The sequence below is a fragment of the Hylaeus anthracinus genome, unplaced genomic scaffold (genome assembly GCF_026225885.1).
Source record: "Hylaeus anthracinus isolate JK02 unplaced genomic scaffold, UHH_iyHylAnth1.0_haploid 12000, whole genome shotgun sequence".
In the NCBI taxonomy this organism is placed as follows: Eukaryota; Metazoa; Arthropoda; class Insecta; order Hymenoptera; family Colletidae; genus Hylaeus; species Hylaeus anthracinus.
This window is the reverse complement of record NW_026534347.1, coordinates 2,978,724-3,002,630: the sequence shown is the minus strand read 5'-3', so window position 1 is coordinate 3,002,630 and position 23,907 is coordinate 2,978,724. Positions and strand designations below refer to the sequence as shown.

Here is a 23,907-nt window from a genome sequence, read left to right as displayed (position 1 = left end):
CGTTACCCTGATTGTTATCGGTTGCTAAGAAGACGTTGCATGACAGCACGCGTACGCCACCGTACGAATAAAAATTGAGTTGTTTGACCCCTTGCACTCGGATGTCTTCTATGACGGGACATCGCGGGTCCAGCAAATTTTGTTAGTGGTTATGTAGAATAAATTTACGCTAGGTCAAATGTAAAAAAAAATGCATGTTTCTTTGAAGTGTTTTTATTGAAATAGCACGAGAACGCAAATCAAAATATATGAGCAGACGGTGCGTGGAAAGAGTATGAAGTAAAGAATTTATAATCAAGTCTAATAATACCAAAAAAAAAGACGTTTCCAAAGTTAGACTATTTAATGTAATGCGATTCCTGTCTGTACATTTTTCAACGAGATGACGCCGAGTGCAAAGGGTTAATAAAAACGACGTTTCGCCGATGCAACCGTGACTTGAGAGCTACGCGAGCTTATAGAGGGGTTAAAGAAGCAAACAAGCCTGATCGATGGCCGCGCTATCGCGAATACCCGAGCAACGATCGGCATAACAGCCGTGTATCGAGCGAAAACTCCTGAGACTCGAATTTTCTTGTCAAAAGAAGAGCGCCAGCGACGAAGAAACGGGGCAAGGAGCGGGGGTAGAAAATCGCTTCTGCCGGGCGAGATTTCAAAGCCGAGGATGACGACTACCGGGACTTGCAGAGTGGGTTGGGGGCTCGAATCAAAGGGTTGCCGAGCAGCGGGAGTCGAGAACCCGTAGCGTACTCGGTTAATTATCTTTATCAATCATTAGAAATCCATTCCTCAAAAGACCTCTAGACGATTTTATCGTTCAATCTGTTCAGGAGCGCTCGCTACCAGGGATGAGCGCGTCTGATGTCGCGCTTCGTCGTTTGGCAATTAGCGCTGCGATGCAAAAGTATCCCCAGACAACGGGCTCAGATTAACCCTTAACGCTAAACGTACCAAGCCAGCACAAATTTCCACTATCAAAATTTTGTTTAAAATTCATTCTCATTTCTTTCAGAGAAGTTATCAGAAACTATAGATTAGGTTCTTCAAAGAAATGTTAATCGTGGCTAGGGTCACGATAACGGTATAAAAAATTATCAGCCTCGAGTAAAACACCCAACACAGCTCCACGTTTTACGAATCAAGAACAAAACAATAAGGATGACTGGTAAAGGATTAGCAAGTAATGTTTTCAGCGCCAAGAGCGATATTATTTCGTTTAGTCCGATAACTGCGAATTGAACTCGTCGTGGAGGCTTATCTAGCAGATTCTGTCTGAAACGCGACGCTATTAATCCCACGAACAATCTCCAATTGCTCGATAATTTATTGGTACATAATTAGTTTGAACAGATTGTGCAAATAACTACCAGCGTCACGTCTGAGACAGGATCCGCTAGATAAGCCTTGCATCTAACGTTCACGTAACAATATCTATTGCTTTCTAATCGCGAAAACGACTCAGACACGTGGAAAATTAAAGAAAGCCTAGCTCTGAACAAACTGAATCTCGGGAGTACGATTCGAATACAACGCCAACCCCCCTCTTGCATATTTTTGAAATAAAAAGAAATTATTTCATCGATCTCCGCTCCGCCCTTGTAGACTGCAGCTCTTCACGCGTCTTCGGCACGCGGAGTCAAAGGTGATACATCCATCGGCGCGGTTTGGATACATAGGGGGAAGTAATTGTGGGTGGCGGAAAGCGCAGAAACGTGAGACTCGGAGGGGGTTCTATCGATTTTATCCGTGTTTTAAAGTATTACTCGCTCATTGTAGCCCTCGGTGTACGAGTGTTGCGCCTTTGCATATCGGTCGCGGCGGCAGGGAAGAAGGGTTAAGGGTGGGAAGCGAATTTCGCCGCGACTCTTTGTTTCGTGGAAAAAGAGCGGAGCGAGGGTGGGGGAGGGGAGCGGGCCGCAGAGAGCAACAAACAGGAAAGGGTACCGAGAAACGCTCGTATTCTCATCGAGTAATCAGCCTGCCTCCAGAGAGAGGCCTTTTTGAAGTTTCCCGCGCCTATGGATCGCGACGTCGTTCAGATACGTGACTGTGTCGAGTTAAAATTCTTTCGGTAAAAGGCGCGCAGTCCTTCGGGGATTTCTCTGAACTCTCGGGCCAATTCGTGGCACGAAACTTTTCTGGTGGGAACGAAACCGCGACGCGCGTTACGCTCTTTCAACATTCTACCCGAACAACAGCTGATTTTAGCGATGATTCTGATCGCCAAGTGTTCGTTTCGCTGTAAAAAAGGAAACTTTACTTTCAGAAGGATCTTTGAACGCGAAAACAATAATTGAAATAATCATGCTTCGCTGATAAAGAACTTCGTAATACGCGAGAGATTTATTAACCTCCTCGAAACGCAATCGCGATAAAATCAAAGCGCGAAGATGCAAGTCTACTCGCGAACCAATAAAAAAACGAAAAGGTCGATCACGTTCTCGCGATCGAGGTTACGAGATATCATAAAGAAATTACGGAAAAATAAACATTTGCTCGATAAATCCGTAGCGTTCGCGCTATCAGCGTTTAATCTCCGCAAGTATTTACTGATTCTGGAAACCGAAGAAATCGACTCGTACCTTTTTTTCTTCTTTTATACAGTCCACGAGAGGATAGACAGAAACATCCCTGGCTCTCGTACTATCAAAAATCGCGAACGCGCCGTATTTCGCGATAGTGTGTCCTTATCGAAACGGTCGTAAATTGCATTCCGATGTCTCCCAGGCGGGGAAACGGGGACGAGGCGTTTGTCGTTATCAGGCAGCAATAATAAATCTGTTAGTCCACGGATCATCGTGGACCTCGCGGTTCGTCGAAACGCGAAAATTTACTGGCGCCCCACGTGGAATCGTAACGTCACCCGTTTGAACTTGGAAGCTGCCTGATCGTACGCTTAGGAATGTTACCTCACGATTTATGGCGAAATATCTGCGCTCCTCTTTGTTCAGGCATTAAGAGTTCAACGTTTCGCGAGCGTAACCAATCCTTTATTCCCAACGATCTTTCTAGACTCTGGAATCAGTGGTGGACAACCTGGATTAAATTGAAAAATTGAATACGTGGCCTTTCCTAAATTTTTAAGAAAGTAAATTTTTCTCAATTTTTAAAGAAGCGTGTGGCAGAATTTGAGAATGACATCTGAGAATATATATCATTAAAAAGTTGAGCTTTCCAATGACAATTTTTTCTAGACTTTGGAATTAGTGATGGACGACCTAGATTAAAATTGGAAACCTGGGCAAATTTTTTTATTGATCGAAGCAAATCATTTTAAAGAACGTGTGGTAAAATTTGGGAACATACACTAAAAAGTTGAGCTCGTATAACGCGTGAATAGCTTGGACTTGTAAACAGCACTTCAACGATACTGGAAATAACGATAATGATACTTAACTGCTACACCATGCATATGCACATGAAATTAAACGCGAATTGTCACTTTCCGTATTGCATCGAAACGCGTTCAAGAATAAAAATAATGACACTTCTATGAATATTTCATGTGCTGCAACTATTACTTAGATTCCACGTTCCTTAATCGTGAAAGCTTTTGAATCACCTATTTACGGTTATCGAGAACCACGATAAAAACGACACTGCCTCACCTTTTCGAAAAACTGAGTAGAGTATAAAAATGCCTAAAAGTTGAAATTTTGTTTAGTATACCCCTCGCGTAACACGCGTGGTCGCCGAATTCTAAGTCAGATAACGATCGCATAATCGAGGCCCGAAATCGGCCGGATCCCGTCTGGAATCGTGATCTTCGCGGCTGGCATCGGTGCGAAGAAATTAAGGAAATTGAATTAACAGCGACGGATGAATTTTCATTATCGGGAAAATTGGCAATTTTCCACTGTTAAGCGCGTAACGCTCGGTTCTTTCGCTGCCTGCTGGGTAGGAGGGCAAGGTAGAAACTCGGTTCCGATGTCTCGGTTAATTAGTATTGCTCGTACGCGGCGAGTTTCATCGCTGATCCCTGATGGGCGAATCGCGTTTATTCGATTACTTAATTTTTAACGGTTCCCCGCTTCACAAGAAAGAACAAAGTGGCCGTGCACCGTGTAGACAAGCGTGCAGGTGAAAGGGTAATCGAGGACAGCGAGGGTTGGTGGGGGGGGGCTCGATAAAACTGATTGAACAAGTTTCGGTGACAGGATCCACGGCGAAAGTGGCTTTGGGATCATTTTGGAAGCTTTTGTAAACAATAAAACGCGTGGAAAATATTGGAGTATAATTTTAGAATACTCGACTCAATGTTGTCTAGATTTTTATTCATTCTGGAATATTCTTTGTGCGATGATTCGAAGGTTCCAATATTCCCTGCGTTGAACTGTACAATGTTTCAAAACGACAAACTCTCAGTATTACTTAGTCATCGCTATAATTAGCGATATTCTCGATGATATATGTAACGCTTTGATTCGTTCCAAGAATCCACGTTTCGATCGGTTTCTGCGGTTTCACGTGTTACACATTAGAGAAACGAGTTCGCCACGTAAAAGAACCAGCGAAGAGCGATGTTCGTCGCGAGGATTGTCGACAGGAATTCGACGATTAGCGATGACTCATCTCTTGGCATAATACTTTTTATCTCGAGTTAGGCTATTTTGACACGGTTCTGTCGCAACTCGTATCTTACTCCACTGACGCGACCAGGAGCGATCCGATTTGGACCGTAACATCTTCTATTTTTAATCCCTATAAATTTAATCTATATCGATCTACAGTCAATCCCATAAATATTCGTGCCATTTATGTCTATTGAAGTAGTTTGACTATATTAAATAATAGTTTTGATATTACCAAATGAATTTTTCATTACAAGTATGAATAAGCTGACGCGTATATTTATAACAACATGTTTATATAAACATACACTTGGAACCGTCAAGCCTACCAATTCAATTTAAACAAATTTGTTCAATAGGCACAGAGGGTACGAATATTTATGAGACTAGTTGCATGTACCGCGCACGTGCCCCAAAAGTGGATGAGTCAGGTCCCGCTCCGCTCCAAATAATACCTTTTCAGGGCTTTCTTCCCGTCAAAATTTTGTTAACGATCGCAATTTATGGCTTAAAAACTGGAACCGTCTGTTCCTAGGTCGAGTGAGACCCAAATTAAAAATTTAACAGACGTTCCGGCTGGCGAACCTATGGATTAGAATGTTTTGAAACGACGCACGTGTCACGCGCGTACTTGCATGCGCCAGGCCATCGGCATCAGGAACGGCGGTTGCAGTTCCGCGTACACGTGTACCGTTCGTGTACACACTAACACGGCCCTGGCAACTTCTGATTAGAGGTAGAATTAATGATTCGAAAATCAATACAGGCTCGTCCTCCCGAGAGTATTAAGACACCGTGGGGGTGACGCTATCTAAAGGCGCGGCGGGTGGGTTGTGGGGGTAGGCGAGTGTCAAACGAGGAAGAAGGGACTCTACACGAACAGAAACTAGAGGGGTTGATGGTGGTGGTATATATCTGTCGGTGGGACGCGCGGAGTAAGGGTGCTCCTCGTTTCAGGATCTACTATTTTGTCACCAAACCCTTCCTCGGCCTTTGATAACTAATTAGTGTTTTACCTCCCCGCGCGGTCCCTGCGGCCCTCTTTTATCGTCCCAATCAGGGAACGGCTTGGAAGGAACCCCTTTTCAGGCGAAGGCACATCGACGTTTCCGAACCCTCGAAAAGATGGGAGTCAAAGGATTTCCAAAGTGAAGCGTCAAAAATGCGGGGCAAGGAGGGAGGGACGGGCCTGACCGTTTGTCGAGCGGGAAAACGAAAAATGGAGAGGAACGGGGCCGACGAGGGCTAAGTAGATCAACGTTGATCCTCGCAAGAATGCGATTAAATGGTTTCTTTCCGTCGACTCATTTGCCCCGCGGCTTTCGAATTTTCGCTGTTTCTCGTCTGTTCCTCGAGCCGATTCAACCCCTTGGAAATTGGCTTCTTTTTGCACCGTTTCGAAAGGAGACATTTTTTTTTTTTTTTTTTTTTTGGAACTATTAAAAATTTCTTGCAATCTATTACGAAAAGAAATACTATATAAATTAGGTGGTAGTTTGGATCTCCCCCGGTCTATTTGAAAAAACAATGGGCAGGATTTGCAGGGAAATTCCAGGAAGCGTCGCAGGATGATCTGCGCGCGTACGCAAGTCAGTGGCGTTGGAAGATACATGTGGAGAAGACAGCAGGGACTTTTAGTGGCTGGGAGGATATCGGTACCTGAGCGAGTACAATACGGGCTATATTTTTATAGGGCCGCCGCGGGAGTCTAATGGCAGCCAGCGTTGGGTGAGAGGGAACAGGGATTCGGTATAGACGTCATTGTTTCCGTTCGGCACCCTTCTTCCACCTCCGACCGAAAACTACCCCTTACTACGGCGTGGCTGCCATTGAAGCCACTTTTTCATCTCTCCTCTGTTTCTCTTCCCGCGTTCTTCCACACATAGATTACAATATTACCGCGTAACCCACCCTCGCGACACGCCGTTAGCCGTGCTGCAATGCCGGAACGCGTCCTCTGATATATACGCGCACTTCTGATCATAACATAAATTTTAATGATGGTCGTGATGAAAATATAAGAACGCGGCGATATTTATGGCGCCTGGCCCGGCCAGTTCCTGTACGTACATGCGTCAAGCCCCTTTTCCATGCCTCTCTTCGCGACTTTCACACCCCCGTTCCACTGGTTCTTTCAAGAGACGCTTTGTTGACGAATACGTGAGGTCGATTCTCCACGTTTCAGCCTGGAGCTTCTATCTTCGGTCACGCTCGCCCTCGAGGGCTTCGAAGGGGTATGCCATACCAATTTCAGTCCACGAAATCGTTTCGTTATTTAACGCGCATAGAAAATGATTATATCGTAGATTTCACATTCTGTAATGTATGGGGTGATCGTAGAGCATTACATATATTATTAGAGCTTCCAAATCGTCAATCTCTTTTAATTCCTTCGTTGATATGTACGAGAAAACGACCTTGGAACGACCTTCACCCTCGAAACGCGCATTATTTCTCTCTACTTCCGTGCTCGTAGACCGATTAGGATCTGCATTACTAAATAGCGGTGACTTGCACCGTTTACTGTGACTTATCGAAGCCACTCCAAGGTTACTACGATACAACTGATTTCGTTTTTTGTATCGTACGATATATCCTTTCTTTATCTTCATCGAAATAATGATAATCGTAATAGAAATAACCACCGAGAAGATCGCACTAGACGCCACGTAGACGACGCACTAGAATAGCGTGTACCTCGGCAATTAAACGCGAAACTAATATTAGCGGGGCCGTATTCCATCGAAAATTCGCGGTAACGGAGTTAACGAATGATTAACGGGGGGGAGGGGGGAGGGGAGGGTGGAGGGGGAGGGGAGGGGGAAGAAAGATGGACCCGATGAAAATTTGCGAAAATGAAGGGGAGAGAGCGAGAATGAGTCAGAGGGCCGTACGACGATCGGTCGGCTCAGATCACAAAGATGATTCGCTTTTGGCGTACGGCCATTGTCGTCCGTTGGACCGAGCAGAATCGAAATGGCAAACGGTAACTCGATTGGCCTGGCCTGTACACGGATTGCAAATTATTTCTCCGGCGGTGGCGCGCTCATTTCGCGGCCAAACAATCGTGATCGATTCATGCAAATTTCAACAATCGCTCTGCCCGCTGCCGCTGTCCCTTTCGTTGATTTCGACGTATCAAGCCCTCCATTGTTCGAAGCGAAATTCGTTTCTGCACGCGCGCCAACCGCCCCCAAGAGCTTTCCAATTGGAAAAACCATGAAAACTGAACGGAAGCTCGCTGGCTTTCACTCCTTTGGAGACCGTTGCTCGGAGGAAAATAAACCAAAGGCACGGTAATGAGAGTTCCGACTTGCACAAATTTCTGGTCTCGCTCGATTTCCCTCGATACACGAATAAACTTTAAGCATGTGTACATTTATAATGAAAAATTGATATGCGAACGTCAAACCTATCATTTAATTTGGACAAATTTCTTCGATAAACATAGAAGGTACGAATATTTATGGGACCGACTGTATACAGATAAAGAACGTGCTATCTACATATCAGAGTACCCTCTCCGAAACAGAAATTCCGTGTAATCCGTGAATTGTTCATCTGTGAATTTGATAAAGAACATGTTGGGTAAAGATTGATAACGACCAAGCCGAATTCAAAAGCAAAGATGACACGACATCGATAACAACGGTGGCTCTGTGTGTTTTCCGAAAGGTCCACAATTTTTTTCGTCGGACGTTATTGGAAGAGGAAATTGACGCCAACGCTTCCCAGGAACGCCGGCTGAAAGAAGTAGTCCGTGTCTCTCTTTCCGCAGCAGATGATCACTGATTTTTTCTTACGGCCATCGTGATTTATTAGTGGATCGTGCGTGAGAAGATCTCGGGTGCTGACTCGCACGTGTGTCTGGAATTTTGCTGAGGGAATGATTATAAATAAGAGAAAGAGAGATTAAAAATAAGTCGCGGAGCAGCTCGACTTTGGCTGACATTCCTGCGTTATAGAATTAAGGACTGATTTAATTGTTCACCAATGCTCCCGTACTCGTTAAACAGAATCCGATAATAAGAAGAGATATAAACGTATTTGTAACGACTCTACCTTGCGTCATTGCGTTCTATCCTCTGTTTATCTCTATCTTGAATCATTTCAGTACAGCATTCTGGCTCGAATAAAATCCTTCAGGGGCGTGATTCAAGGCCCCGAACCGTACAATAACGTAAACAATGGAGCGCTGCGAGGTGCTAGACGAGAATAGGCCCTCGAACAGTCACAGTCGACGGATGCCAAGACACAAACCTCTTTGGAACCGAGATTACGCGCTGCAGGCGTATCGCAAGTCCACGGAGGACTTGAAAGAGTGCTCGTGTCTAATGATGTTTAAGAAGGGGTCTTAATTTTTCATTAGGACAACGGGGGACATCAAAAGAGGCCTCTCGTTTTTTAACCGATGCCTCGGGGCTAGTTCCCCAGGAATTGATGGCCCGCCGTTGGCATTGTCGTCGGTTCGCCCAACTTTCATCCGAACCCTTCATCCGCCATCTCTCCTCTCCTCCTATCCCGTTCCACGGGCAATCTATTGACATTTCTTAAATATTGCCGTACGGACGCGTTCTTATTGAAAGACGTCCTCCCTTGTCGCCACTCTTTGAACGGCTCCACGAAACTGCTCCCACACGTGGGAACTCGCGCCACATGGGGAGCCGCATCATCCACGCAACTCATACTTCGGAGAAAAGCAAACGGAGACCACGGTCGATGACCCTCCGAAAAGTATCTCGTTTGAGAAGAGGAGAGCGTTTATTGTCCTACGATTAATGGATCCCCCTTCCAGGCCGCGAGCTGCTTAACGACTTTGAGCGCCGCGACGCGATTTCCCCGAGACGTTTCTCTCGGACGCGTTCCTTTCAATTTTCGTCTCTTTTGTCGCGGATTTCGCGCAATCGTTGGCTGCGAAACAGTAGGGCGCTTCGAGTAGTAGCCTGGCGCGAATCATTTAAAATCTACCTGTAATATTATTGTTCCGTTCGAAAAATGAGTTTCTTCTATCAAATTACAACGGTTTGTGTACACAGATCTATAATTAAACGTTGCATTAATTTACGAGGCACAATCTCGATGGAACGATAACGTTTCTTGCCCGTTTGTATCGCGTAGCTCGTACTATTATTCTCCTCGTCACTCGTTTATTCGTACATCCGATAGAAATCCCCGCTTCAGCGGGTGAATCGAAATCCATTTGTCGTTACGTGTCGAAAAACGGCACCCGAAGTGACCGATTCGCGAGTTCTCCACCTCCCCACGGTTAGCTCCGATACAATGTCGATGATGAGATCGATGGAAAACGGGATTGAAAAGACGTCGAGACAAAGTAGTTTCGAAAGCAATATCGCAGAAACGCTGAAACCGTCACGCGCGGCCAATTGAAACCGCGCCAATCAATGCGCCATTTAATCAGATCGAAACAAAGACCACTCTCATCTATTTCGCTCTACTTCGCGTTGCCTGCAGCACAAAAGTGTCCGAGACAAAGCGCGAATTAGCATCGATGGCATTCTGCTCCCGTCGAAAAAGGAAAAAAAAAAGAAAAATAAAGAACTCGAAAGCAGTACGAGGCGGGGGGTGGGGATGGATGTATCGTAAGAGGGGTCGAACGGCATTCTCTTTCGCGATTCCGTGTGTGTATGGTCGGAGTGTTTCCCGCCGCATATTGCAGTGCCTACCAGGACTTAGAACCGGTCGATATCTTAATAATAAATACAAGAGGGGTTCGGCCTGATGGCTGGTTGGTGTGAGATTGAAGAAGGGGGCCTGGAAGGGGGGCGGGAGGTGATTGGGGGAGGTGGTGGAACGGCGTCACGGTGTATCGGTGCGGTAAAGAGAGCCTGCGCTGGATAGGGTGGCTCCGACCAAGGGAAGAAGGGGCTCAAGAGAACAGGGGGGAATGGGGGGGAGGGTGGAGATGGAGATCATTCGCACCTCGAGGTGTAATGAGAAAATTTGAAATATCACGGCCGTCTCTTGCCTTCCGCCACCCACAAAAAAATATAACACCGCCGGGTAGTCATAAACGGCTGATCCACCACTGCCACCCCCTCGGTTACCCCGCGGGAGATTATAAAGACGGCTGGTATAAGGTATTCCTCCCTTTCTTGCCACCGCGTAACGCCATCCTGGTGTTTACGCGGACAACCACGATCACACGCGGCTCCCTGATCGATCTCATCCCCGACATCGATCGACTTCTATTCTTCCTCTCGAGGGTGAACTATCATACCTAACTCCAGGCTAGACCACTATCTTTTGGATCGTGTGTGTTCTTTGCTAGAAAAACTGTAGCTACTTGCACGAGGGTTGCAGCCGAAACGTACGTAACTGAACCTGATCTCTTTCATTTCTGAAAGGAAATAATGAAAGCGGATGACGATCGTCTCCAATTTTTAAGACGATAGAACTCCAACTTTGGACCGATTTTACAATTCGTGTACATGGTATTTAACAGTTTTCGAAACAATTTGTAAGGCGCGAGACGTTACGAGGTATTAAAGGTCGCGCGAAGTCTCGAGATCAGACGAATCTGGAAAATGAAACCGAAGGCGCTGTAAAACGCGCCCGTAAATGTAAACGATGCATTTCACGGTAATTAGGCATTCGTTTTAGTTGCTTGCATAAATTACTCTACTTAGCTGCCTTCGGAACGCGCGAGCTTTTTTTTCTCCTTTTCCCGTTTCGAGGGCAAAATGGCATGGCTGAGGGTCGTTAAAATTTATTTCGATGAGAAAGTACCCGTAGATACGCATGTAACTTCTAAGAATATACGTCGCGCAGTAAAACTCGGGGCGGAAGCACGTGAAGTGTCGAGACGGTCGGAAACAAAGTTTTGAATTAGAATATAAATTGACGAAAGTACCTTCCCCGTATAATTTCAATGTCGCGGAGCCGCTGGCTCACTTGCAACGGTTATTTAACGAGAGGGGCACCGCGACGATAAAATGTGGCGAGGTAAATATCATTTTTCAATCTTTTCGTGTTTTTAAAAATGCAGATTATTCCATTATTAGCATACTTTTGTTACATGTTCGACGAGTATGTCAACGAGATTCATTAACGCTTTCAGTGATACTCGTGAAAATTTGTTGTGGAGCTACAATTTTGTTACGATACAATTGGAAAGTAATGTAACATTTGTGTTGGGATTTAAATTTACTACTTGATCAATATTCACGAATTAAGACTGAGTATCCCATTAACGATCTTAGGAAGGGAGGTCGAATCTATCAGTAATTCTGTGCAACGTCAAATACATGATTAATTCAGACAAGCTTAGGATAACAAACAAAGGATAAATTCAATCGTCCGGTAGTCGGAAAATTCGCATAAAATTTTGTCCACCTCTGACCCACATAGTGGATCGAGTTCATGGCATAGTGTGCAGGTCGCATCGAAACACGTGCCATCGATCCCGCCGGAATTCCCGATGCTTGCTGGTGCATTAGTCAACCATCACGGAATAAATAGTAGAAAAGAACGCGACGTGTCGATGATTCGGGGCTATGCATAAAAATAGAAACGCGCGGTGCGGGAAGAGTCGCGAGGGAGGCTGATCTATTCGGGATATTCTACTGGCGGAGCACAAAGAACGCTCGGCGTTTGACGGGCCACGACACCGCGCGCCGTCAGCTGCGACACTCGCATGCCGTGCGCGCGCATACGCCACGCGGAATCAAGACGTATCGCCGATAGAAATTGTACCACTCCTTAGAAACACGGTTTACGTTTGATCCACGATTAAATAACGATCCTAACTAAGGTTTACCAAAGATCTGTGCATGAAGAATTTTTTAAAAATATTATTTACCTGAGTTAAAAAGTATGAAGAGTTGTCCTAAGGAGTCTTTTGGGAGTACTTCTTGCACAATCGCAATTACATGTGTTCACTCCTCAACCATGAATATCATACAAAAAAAATACGTGTTCAAAATTTTTTAATGCTTTGCCTGTGTACCAAGTTTCGTTGAAATCGGTGTGTAACAGTTTGGCTGATGTTCCTTGTTGTATCTGGAAAAGATGCAACGATTCTGAAAGCGATTGTTCGGACCTGATTTCCATGACATACGAAATCGGAGTACAGAAAACGTGGAAACCGCCATTAACACGACAGAAACCGATCGATGCCGCGGTAGCTGATCCGAAAGTGCGTGACCGCCAGGCCTAAAACCAGCCCCGAAGCAGGTTCTTGCTCACGGGGAACGTGCAATGAGCCGCGATTCCGTATATCGAATCGGTGAGTGGCGATCGATCGATGTTCGAGACGGCGTGCAAGTCGGATAACCGTCAATTTCAGAAGGGGTGTAAGACGAAGAAACAGCTCGGTGTGATCGAAATTCCACCCGCCTCCTTCCGGTCAGGGTCGAAAGGCGAGTACATAATCGGTGGTCTGACGATCGAATCCCAACAGGCTGCTGCTCGTGGCAATTTCACTCCATTGTCTCTGGCATTTTAGAGAACAGTATAGAGAGTACGTAGGAAAATGTTTCGAAAAGTGTCGAACATTTCGTGAGAGTAGTATGCAATTATGGTACAAAATAGTATCCGATACGGTATATTTAAGATTGTCTAATTCATCTAAACGATATTTTATGAAAACAAGCGGACGCTTTTCAGTTTTAAACACCACACGAGTTTGTCCTTCTCGTCTCTACCCTCCGTAGAAAAAAGAACAAACAATTGCTTCCATCTGTCGTTTATACGCGGCAAGATTAGGGTTAAGAAGTGTTTTTTCTTTCACCGTTTGAAATATATTTGAAGAGGAAGTGCAGGGGAGCCTTGAAGTAGAACGAAATACCGGAAGGTGCGTTCGAGTTTCCCGTAATTCCATAACTCAAACTTTTAACAGCCGATTGTTGATAGAACAACGACGAAAACAGCGTCGTTAGGAACGTTCAAAGGAGCCATTATCTCTCAACGACTTCCGCCGCTAATGTGACGATCGCGGGCGTACGATCTTTATCGGTGATCTTCTCGATCCTCTCTATCAGCCTCGATTCCGCTACGCCCCCACCTAGCGCTACGTGACAGATAGGCAAGATGAGGCCTATCGATACTTGTCCGCCATTCCGTCGAGCGTGCGTCGCGGTCTCGAATATATACTTATGCTTCCCGTATCATTTCGTAATTATCGATAACATCGTCAAGGCTTTTTGCAGAAAACAATGGATCATTACTCGTTCCTTCAAACGCTGCCTCGGACCGTGTCTTTCTTTTGTTCCTGTTCTCGTCGGAAACAGCGATATTCTCGTTTGGATAAATAATTTCGAGCGGACGGAAGGCGAACTTCGATCAGTTATTCGTTAGACGGAAACTGTACAATCGAATTGTGTTTCACAACGAGCGTATGTAGTTCTACAGAGATTGAGTTGAAATAATGAGCTAGGCTATTAACGGTGATCTTAATTAATATAAGATAGAGGACGTTACATATTTATAAATTGTTAAATATGTAACGATTCAGATCACCGTCGAGTCATAACTTAATTAAGACGGTTAATAGCCGATCCGTTATTTTGCTTCAGTTCATGTTTCAATAGAATTGCACGCAACGCGGGTGCATCGCGATGAGAAACTATGAAATAGTTGATTTATACGCATTGCTTGTAGGTCATAGCATCGCTTTAAAACCATATTTCATACAAATTGATAAGGATACGCTAGGTTTCAAAGGCTAAACATGGATTCAGAGGCATCCGAGGCTGAAGAGGTTTAAAACAAAAAAGAAATTAATATCGGTAATTAATACCCTAACGGAAAACAATTTTATTCATCAGTATGCAAATTGATAGCGACGCGTTATTAATTACATATATTTCAAAAATAAAAATACTGAATGACTACAGAGTCATCTGAGGCTCAAGAGGTTTGAAATAAACAAAAAGAATTGAATATCGAGACCTTTATGGAAAACAGTTCAGACGTCAGCGTGCAATTTCATAATCGAATGGAGGCTAGAGTCACCGTTTCGCTGAAGTATTGATCGTCTTCGATGCATCGGGGCAAAAACTGACGTGGATTTGTTGTCGACGTCCACGTGGCGTTTCGGTATTTTACTACCGAATTCGCAGTTACTTTAATTGCTTCCAGATGCTAATTAATGGCTTAGCCATATGCCGTGCTGTACAGATCGTTCGTACAAGCGAACCGCTCGGTCGGGGCGAGGGAGCAAGTGTTTGTCATTATGGCACCGCGATAATTTCATCGTCGCCCGACGTTTTCTTCATTCATGCTTCTTCTTTTTATCGCTCGTCGAGATGTCGTTGATCCTCGATATTAACGAAGCGAAAATATTCCGCGGCAGTCGAGTTCGCGATATTAAAATTAGAAATAATTCGAAGTACTTTTCATTTGCGTCACTGTTAGGGGTAGAAAGATGTCGGTGGTTGCCGGCGACCAATTTTTTTTTTTAAATATTCGTCAGATTTTAAAGTCAGAGGAATAGATAGAATAAAAGGCATCGATTGAAATTAACCAAGGGCAAATCCTTTGTACTTAAATGACTCGAGGCTCGATTGAACGCTATAGTTTTGCATTTTCCTTGTTACAGAGGGCGACATTAGCGGAGAAGGAAGTTTCCGCTTTAAAGGAGCAACTTGCCGCGGCAAATGACGGGAATTCGAAGACTGAGGGACATCAATTGTCTCAGACACCACAGGGAAGCGAACAGCAGCAGGTACACGATGCGAGCAATCCCAGGAGAACGCCCAACACCAACCTGGAACAGGAACTGCAAGCGAAGGACAAAGAGGTAAGTCTCATATTCTGCTGATGCTAAAATGTCTGGGCTACTTCAACGCCCAAAACTAACTGCGATAGAATCCCTCTTGTTTAATTGGAAAGTTAAATATTTCGACTTCGGGACCTGTCGAGTGCTTGGTGATTACGTTGAGGGTTGATAATTTTTTTACCAAGCTACATGCACCGCCCCAAGGACGAACAATGAAAATATCTCGAGTACGATTGACAACCCAGCCCTAAATTTCCGTCGATGATCAATTTACCTCGAATTGCGAGCATGGATCAAAGCGAAAATGGAATCGAGCCTGATTCGACTCGTCAGGGCGGGTTTGAATGGCGCGAAACCGTCTCTGTCGAAATCCCGACGATTCCTGTCGGCTCGAGGGGATGAATATTCATCGATACAGCGTCTCCTATTTATGATCTTCTTTCATTACCAATTCCGTCGGTTCGCCGACTGCCATTAGTCACACTTTGCGTTCCGAAAGCGTGATTCAAGGCGTTTATCGCGTATCGGGAAGGTGAAGTGCACTCGGGGGTGAATTTCACTGGCTGGTGCGCGCGTGCTTCGTGCGTACGATCCAGGGAGAACAGAAACGTGGAGGGGAAGGGGCAGGGGGAGACAAACAACGAAAAGGGGGTGAGTGAGGGCCAACCACGTGCTCTATCGAGTACGTCAGTCATTCAGTTCGACGCGCACGCAGCTGAAAGCGCCGCGTGCAACAGTTCAACGGAATTTCAGTATCGTCGGAGTGAAAATCAATTCGTTTACTAAAAAAATCGACATTGTAACAATTTTTCCTATCTAAGTTTTACGTATCAAATGATGAAAAATAATTCTGTCGTAGTGCTGCGTGTACCACTAGAAAATAAAATCCAATACGCTTCGAAAACAGTATTCCACGGTGAGAAAGCCCACTCCAATCAAAGAAAGATACCCCCCCAGAGTGACACGTACTCGGATTACACTACCCCCTCGACAATAGGAACACTACCGCTCGCCACCCTCCTGAAAACTACTACCCCAGTCCGCACTCCTGCCTCGAAGAGGGGCACAAAGTGGTCGAACCCCTTCACTTACGGTTTACGAAGCGGAGTCTTGCAAGAATCTCCTCGCGCCCACCGTGACGAGGGTGCATAATGTGAGCGGCGCGGGGGTGGGCGTTTTAAACAAAGGCGAAAACACTTAAAGCGGCGGCAAAGAACGCGGCGGCGCGCGTGCTCGCGAGAAAAGGAGTGATAAAAACACCGCTAAGAGTTCAATAAGTATCCTGCTTAGGGCCAATAACGACCTCCACCCCTTTCTCCGTCTCCACCCCTAGCCGCCACTTTGCAACGGCTGCTCCGGTATTCTTGTTTTGAAGGAAATCGTTTGCTTCGGCCTGTTGTAATCCCAAAGCCGATAATCCCCCCTGCACACCCCTCGAACACCCTCCTTCTAGGTCCTTTCCACCCCACCCACCCACCCACCCCCGCCTGCTCAGCCGCCGATGGAACAACCCCAGACGACGCCTTTTCACGGATAAGAATTTGCTTCCGCGAACAATGTCTTTATTGAAAAGCCATCGCGGGACGGGAATGATTTTTATTATTCCCCGATTAAGGGGATAGAAGAGAGCGAGGGGGGAGGGACGGAGTGACGGAGATGGGCCACTGGCCCGGAGACGATAACGAGGAGTAAATAATGCGACAGTGTAGCAGGGGAAAAGGGTAGTTGTTCGATTATCTTCGACGCGGAGATGAACGGTTCTTGGGGGATCTTGGGAGACGGGGATGGGGGTTTTATAGGGTACCTCCGGCGCGAAAAATCGGTTGGTGAAGATTCTCGAGCAACATTGCGCTAAAAGGGTTTCCAAAAGACGCCTTGAGAGTTTATTTCTTAACACAGGGTGTAAATTTGGTGGTAAGAATAGAGCGTTATTACAGGTTCTGTTATCTTGATCAGACATACAGTCGATCCCATAAGTATTCGTACTTTTTATGTCTATCGAAGACATTTATCTTAATTAATTGATAGGTTTGATGTTTCCAAATAAATTTTTTTTAAATTTAATTTAGAGAAATTTCATTAATTCATTTAATTCGTTTAATTTAGATGAATTTTTTCAATAGACATAGAGGGTACGGATACTTATGAGACCGACTGTATATAGTGAGCACACACGGTAGACCAATAGCGATAGGCAAACATATTGGTTCGCTATATTGATTCAACACGTGCGTCTAATCAAGATGGCAGAATCTGTAATCATAATCTATTTCTATGATTGCGTTGCTATTTTCTGTAGGAAAAATGAAAGGTAAAAAGGTTAAAAGTTATTTGTTCGGAGAATATAATTTCAACGCAATGTCTGATTTCCTCCCAGCCGTCCCTTCGTTTGTTAGTTTCTTATTACCTTAATTCCTCCCCCGATAGCTCCTTAATTAATCCACGTCGAAATCAACTCCGTTCTTTCATGTCCGCCGCGGACATCCGTATTCGATCATTGTTCTCGACTCCTCCTTATCTCGAGGACGTCTTCTTGAAACCAAATTCATGGAAAACAACTAAATGCTTTCTACCGTGGCGGTTGACGTATCCGAGTTATAAATAACGCGTTGTCATTTTATATCGGGGACATTCGAGTCCCGTGGACATTTCCCGATTGTTTGAAGAGCCGTCCGCGAAAACGAATTGCTTTGATCTGCCTTCGAAGAAGCTTTCAACCGTTGAAATAAAAACAGACGGGCGGACCTTTGTGCGACATGGCGGAACTCACGATCTTCATCCGCAGATTTGGAATATTATTTTCAATGTCTCTGGCAGAGACATTGAAAAGATTGGACGAACTTCTTATCTGCGTATAATAAATTTCGCGAGACTCGTTAAACAAATACAGTACCTCGTGTTCAGATCACATGCTAATATATCGATATTTCGTCAAATAATTTAATCTCTTTGCTTCAGTCTCTAACACCTCGACCAACTCGCCTAAAATTGGCATTTGCCAATAAGCAATCTCGCGTCCATCTGTCGCCTACTCGCGACAGATCCTCGGATCAGGGACAGGACGTCTCGGTAAGAAAGTGTTCGCAATTAGACAGCCGACGACTTTCTTTCTTGGGTGGTTTCACGCGAGGCGAGACGCCTGGCACCGTGGAGAGATGAAAGAGAGACAACGCGCCGCCGATGCCAACGCAAATACGCTCAACGAGTGTTTCAAAACACATTGGCTAATGTAGCGATCGCGATCAAGAAATAACCAAGAACGCTATCCGTGCTCCTCCTAGGCGGACCGTAAGGTGAGATCTCCACGATGAGACTTCCTGCTTCGGTTGAACGATCACCACGCGGAATGTTGTTCGAGCGATTTATCCTAATCGTTGCAATTAATTTAATTCATCTTCTGGAACGACGATGAAAGTGCGATGCTGTCTAGAAAATAATACGAAAATGGGGTAGAGCAATTCAAGTGGAATTGTGAGAATTAAAATTAAGATTTCTTATTTACATTGAGGGTAGGTGGGAGGTCTGAAAAACTAAAGCGTTTTTCAATTCTACACTATTCTCACAGTTCTCTAGCTGAACTTCTCTTATCTCTAACCTCCATTAGATCGAACCGTCCCGCGATGGAAGTACAAGTCCGTCGCGACTCTCAGAAATCGGCGATCGTGACGGGTTAGAGGCGCGGCGAGAGATTTTCCCGAGGTCCATTACGCAACCGTGAAAGCCTGGTTTCTCCATCCACCCACCGATCCTGTCAGTCGAGCTCTAATCCGTTTCCCAACAGTCGGTTTCACGGCGTTCGGTATCGGGCGATAAAATTCGTCGTCCCGTCCGCGGCGATTGTTTGTTGCGGGCGCGTATTGCGCACTCGATTGCCCCTTATCGCGCCAATTATCAGCAAATCTTCGTATCAGAGTAAATACGATAATATCGTGGCAGGAATACGCGCCGCTGTTCGACCTACCGGCGCTACCAATATGGCGTCGTCGTCGATGTCTCCGCGATGGCTTCACGGTCCACGTGACCGCGGGCGATCGCAATTATCGATAAAAACCGCCACGGAGATGATGGCCGTCGAATGTGTGCACAGAGACCGTGAGAGGGAACATTGGTTTCGAGATCTGATTAGAATTGATTGTCCCTATGGCTCGAACGTTTCTAGGCGAGGCAGGGAGAGGGTTGTCGGGGGAAATTAAGGTAATTATCGAGCACCGTGGTCGTTATTAACTTTTTGCCAACGTGGAATGATTTTATAGGCGAGTCGGAGGACAGAAGTATCAACAAGTCTCTCGTACTTAAAAAAAAAAAAAATAGAATTTATCGATATTTATGTACCAGAGGCGATGGTTCCTAGAACAAATTTGAAGTGATTTTATTTTTGGTCCTCAGTTTTCGTAACTAGTTTTCTCGGTGCAAACGCGACGAAACGTCTCCCCGCGAGATGATTTTAGACTGCGACTTATCGTATCCGTACAGATATCGATGTTAAGCGAGCAAACATTAAATTAATAGCATCGTAAATTTACATTCAAAAGTGGTAAATATGAAATCTATAGCATCGCGAAGTTCATTATCTATTTACTTAAGCGATAGATGAGATCATTACCTAGCAGGACGAACGTTACTCCGACATTATTTCTTTGCTAATTGAAACAAGTATTATTCAATCACCGTGGCAAGTGCAAGTCATCGAAGACGACGTTGTAGCGCACGGAGGTAGAAAGGCAGGTGGGAGGGGTGATCCTGGTAAAATGCTAGGATTATTGCAGTCGAGCGAAAATGACGTGGGTCGGAGGTGCACACCGACGGATAGAGCCAATATCGTTAGATATTCATTTCGTAAGTTTCAAGGAGAACAAAATATAGAGACTATCCGGAATGTGCTCCCTCTGGTCGTTTTTTTGCGCCACCGTCAGCCCCTTTCTAGGCTGGCCAAATGCGCGGCTCCCTCTCTTATCTGTGTAGCCCATGAAATTGCATTCGTAACGAGGAGGATGCACATGTTTCAGAGAGAACTAGCTACGCCGGATCGTTCGCGACTCCAACGAATGCTTTCTCTGCCGTCAGCGACGTCAAAAGACGTTCCCACACTTTGATCGCTCGAAACTTGCACAATCGACCGCGCGAATCGTTGCCGCAATTCGATATTAAACTTTTGGAAATTGAAAGTATGCGAATCTAAAATTCCTTTGAGATAACAAATTGTACATTTTCAGGCACGACATATAATATAATTCGTGGTTACGTTGAAAGATTGAAGGAAGTAAATTTTCTATAACTCTACTGTTATGTGGTAACGAGGATAGAATGAATTAATTTTATTTAGAAGATGGATAGTCTAGTTTGCAATGGTTTTATTTTTATAAAGTAACAGGGGGTCAGGTGTTAGGGACACAGATCCGTGTAATTCTGAATTTCAGTGGATGTAAAGCCGTATAATTGCGAACTTTAAATCGAGATAAAACGGAGGCATTACTCTGTACTTTGTACCTCGAGGATCGACACGCGAGAATTCCTCTCGCACTCGAGTCAGCGCCATCTGACAACAAGCTTCGACAACATCCTTAAAGACCGCTTTCAATGACGCTGGAGCGGCTGATAAAGTTGTCATAATGACAGCACTTTGCGATTTGCGAGAGGACCCTGTTATTTATCATATTTACACGTCGTCAAAACGATGTAACAGCATGATAAATGAATCGTGTCTTGCCAACAGCTGAATTCCTCGAGTTCTCGGGCTCCCTGTACAGTTTTTTATTTATATTTGACAGATTGTCCTAGAATTTAATATTGGAAGCGTCCAAATGATTCACCGCGAACAACGTACTCGTACTTTCGACTTGTCGAGTTTAAAGATTAAAAATTTCTTGGAAAAAGTCTCGTTGCACGCGTCTGCACTGTTCGTTAAGCGTCACTAACGCTCCTGTCTGTCAATGGGGTGGTGGTTGAAGTGACACGGTCATACTAAATCCCGACGATACAATCTCGCGTTCGCTCTGATCTAAAAAATCCTCGAGCCCCCGTGATTTATCCTGAAGGCGACTAATTTCACGTCGGTGAACGCAATCGCAAATAAGAAAGGCTCGCGCGACCACGCGCACTCGCGACGTGTACATGCACACACGTATATGTGCGCGCGCTCGATAAAGGAAAAAAGAGGGAGAGGAAAGACGGGCCGGATGCTCCATCATCGTCGGCTGAAACATTAATTAGAAAATCTGAATAATTAGGAACTAACTTTTACGCGATGTGTAAAACTCGTTTCCCCGCCTCCTATACACATGCACGAGGTGGGTTGACGTACGCGTGCGCGTCTCGTGGGTGGGTGTGCGTGTGCGTCGCCGCGATAGTCGAGGGTAGAAGGGGTGGTTGAAGTCCGCTTTCCTCTGGCGGCTCAACGGCAGCGGTTAAACCCCCTACCACTTCGCCCTGCACCTTCACCCTTGCTTCGTATACTTTTAAAAAGGGTTTTACAGTTCGAACAGATCGATCGAAGCCACCGAACCTCCTCCCCCTCCCGCCCTTGTTCCCTCGAACCCCCGAGATGCGTATCTGGTCACGGCGGCCGCTGATTATATCGTAATTACGGTTTTAAGTATATTTCATCGAGCACGCGAGCTCAGCGAGTACGGGGGTTGGCTGTCAGAAAGCCGGAACAGGGAATGAGGAGGGAAGGGGGGGTGGTCGGGTTGAAGCTTGTGCCCTTCGATTTAATACCAACACAATTGCGCTTGAGGTCTAAGATGTATCGTACCGGCAACTCGAAGGGGTTCGTTTCTTGACCACCGTGCAAAAGCGGGGACCGAAGGGTGGCGGTGGTGGTTCATCGATAGGCAATCTTTTCTTATCGGGTCACAAGAGATTTATAGAAACTGGCCACGATGGCGTACTGTCATGACTTACCCTCGTACACGTAGCATGATCTAGAACGAGATACATGTACGGTTACACGTACGTGCAGCGAGCCGCGCGCACACGATGGCGCGAATGTGTGGCCGCAGGAGGAACTGGGAGCACTAACTGGAATTATCGCTTATAACCGTGACGAACGCGAGCTCGGGAATTACACGCTCGATCCGCGGCAGTGATGTATGGGGAAATATAGGGAGTTTTTGGCTTGATTTACACTAGCACCCTAGTCCACGTCCGGTCACGCTGAATTCGAGCGTCGCCGGTCGTTATTGGAGCATGGATATCGGTGTTTGCTGGCGCGATTCAGCACGAGCGAATTAATATTTCAGTCAAGATATAACCGCGTACCAGGAACGAATTCGAACGCCTCTTTTCGCGTTTACGTGGATCGAGAGTCCATTGAAACTAAATCAGAGTAATTCAGAGGAAATCAGAGTATTCGTCAGTGGTATTCACAGTCAGTCCTATAAGTATTCGTACCCTCTGTGTTTATCAAAGAAGCTTGTCTAAATTAAACGACAGGCTTGATGTCGCCAAATAAATTTTTCATTGTAGATACATACACATGTACAAATTATTTATGCGCGTATTTATTATAGAAAATTTATTTGGCAACAGTAAACCTATCGTTTTATTTAACATTTCTTCGATACACATAGAGGGTACGAATGTATTTAGGGATGACTGTATAAGCTAATGATGCAAATGAGTGAACTAACAAAGTGCAGTTTTATATGCATCCAGGCCTTTTCTCAAATCGAAATCCATCAATCTCTGCTTTCGAATATGGCATTTAAATTCCGGCAAAGAAAAAATTGATACCGCGCAACAGTTCTTGGAGGTAGACGAGTTCCTCTTGTCCGGCGCGTCCGTTTGAAAATCCCTTGAATTTTAGATCGCCTTTAAACTCCAGCGGCCGAGCGCGACGGCGAGGGTAATCGCGGTTCGAGTTGGGTAGCATCTCTGGCCAACTATCTCTCATAAAAAACAAGGTGGAGAGGGAGTGGAAATAAAGAAAACGTCCCTCGTACGGAGCGCGTTCCATCTCCTGGCGTGTACGAATCTGGTGCGCGGGTGTAGGTACAAGGGGTGGTGGATGGGAGTTGGAAAAACCATGGCGTCTCTCGAAATTAATTTTTTTTGCTGGCCGAGATAAAAACCTAACGAAGCCGCGGCGCGCTTTATTACGCGAAAGCGAACGACGGAAGAGGTGGAGTGAGCGAAAAGACAGAGAGGAAGAGGGACGCGCGTATTCAGGAGCGAGAAAAGAGACAGAGACGGAGAGACGGAAAAGGGGGATTGATATAGGTGTTCCTGGTGACGATAGCGGAGTAAAGGGAGGACAGGGGTGGGGGCGACTGAGACACAAATACGCTGAAAATTAGATTCATAACTTTTCTGCTGCGCTTTCGCGGCGGAACGACTAAAGGCTGGCCGGGCTAGTTAAAAATTCCGTGTGCCCGCGAATATCAATCCCTACCCTCCCCAACCCGGCTCACCCCAGCCTCATACACGCGGGAAGAGATCACCTACGACCCCACTTTTTCACCCCCGGGTATCCTACACGGTTATACACCACCCCCTCGCCCAGCTGGGTCGACTGTGTGCCTTTCCTCCGCGCTACGTACACGCCTCCATCGTCCAGACGGACGACCAGGAATTATCTCCGTTTTTCCGCAAACGCGATTA

General features: G+C 45.5%; 1 protein-coding gene and 1 long non-coding RNA gene across 6 annotated transcripts in view; one reads left to right on the top strand and one right to left on the bottom strand.

Moving 5' to 3' along the window:
* Positions 1-23,907, bottom strand: part of LOC128890260 (uncharacterized) — a 146,581-nt gene that overhangs the window by 70,650 nt on the left and 52,024 nt on the right. The window lies entirely within an intron of this gene.
* The window catches only part of LOC128890242 (homeobox protein cut), a 118,797-nt gene that overhangs the window by 42,967 nt on the left and 51,923 nt on the right, over positions 1-23,907 (top strand). For all 5 annotated transcript variants that reach the window (XM_054148561.1, XM_054148560.1, XM_054148564.1 and 2 more), the window contains exon 3: positions 15,130-15,330. In XM_054148561.1, coding sequence (XP_054004536.1) covers positions 15,130-15,330 — 201 coding nt within the window. The remainder of the gene's footprint in view (positions 1-15,129; positions 15,331-23,907) is intronic.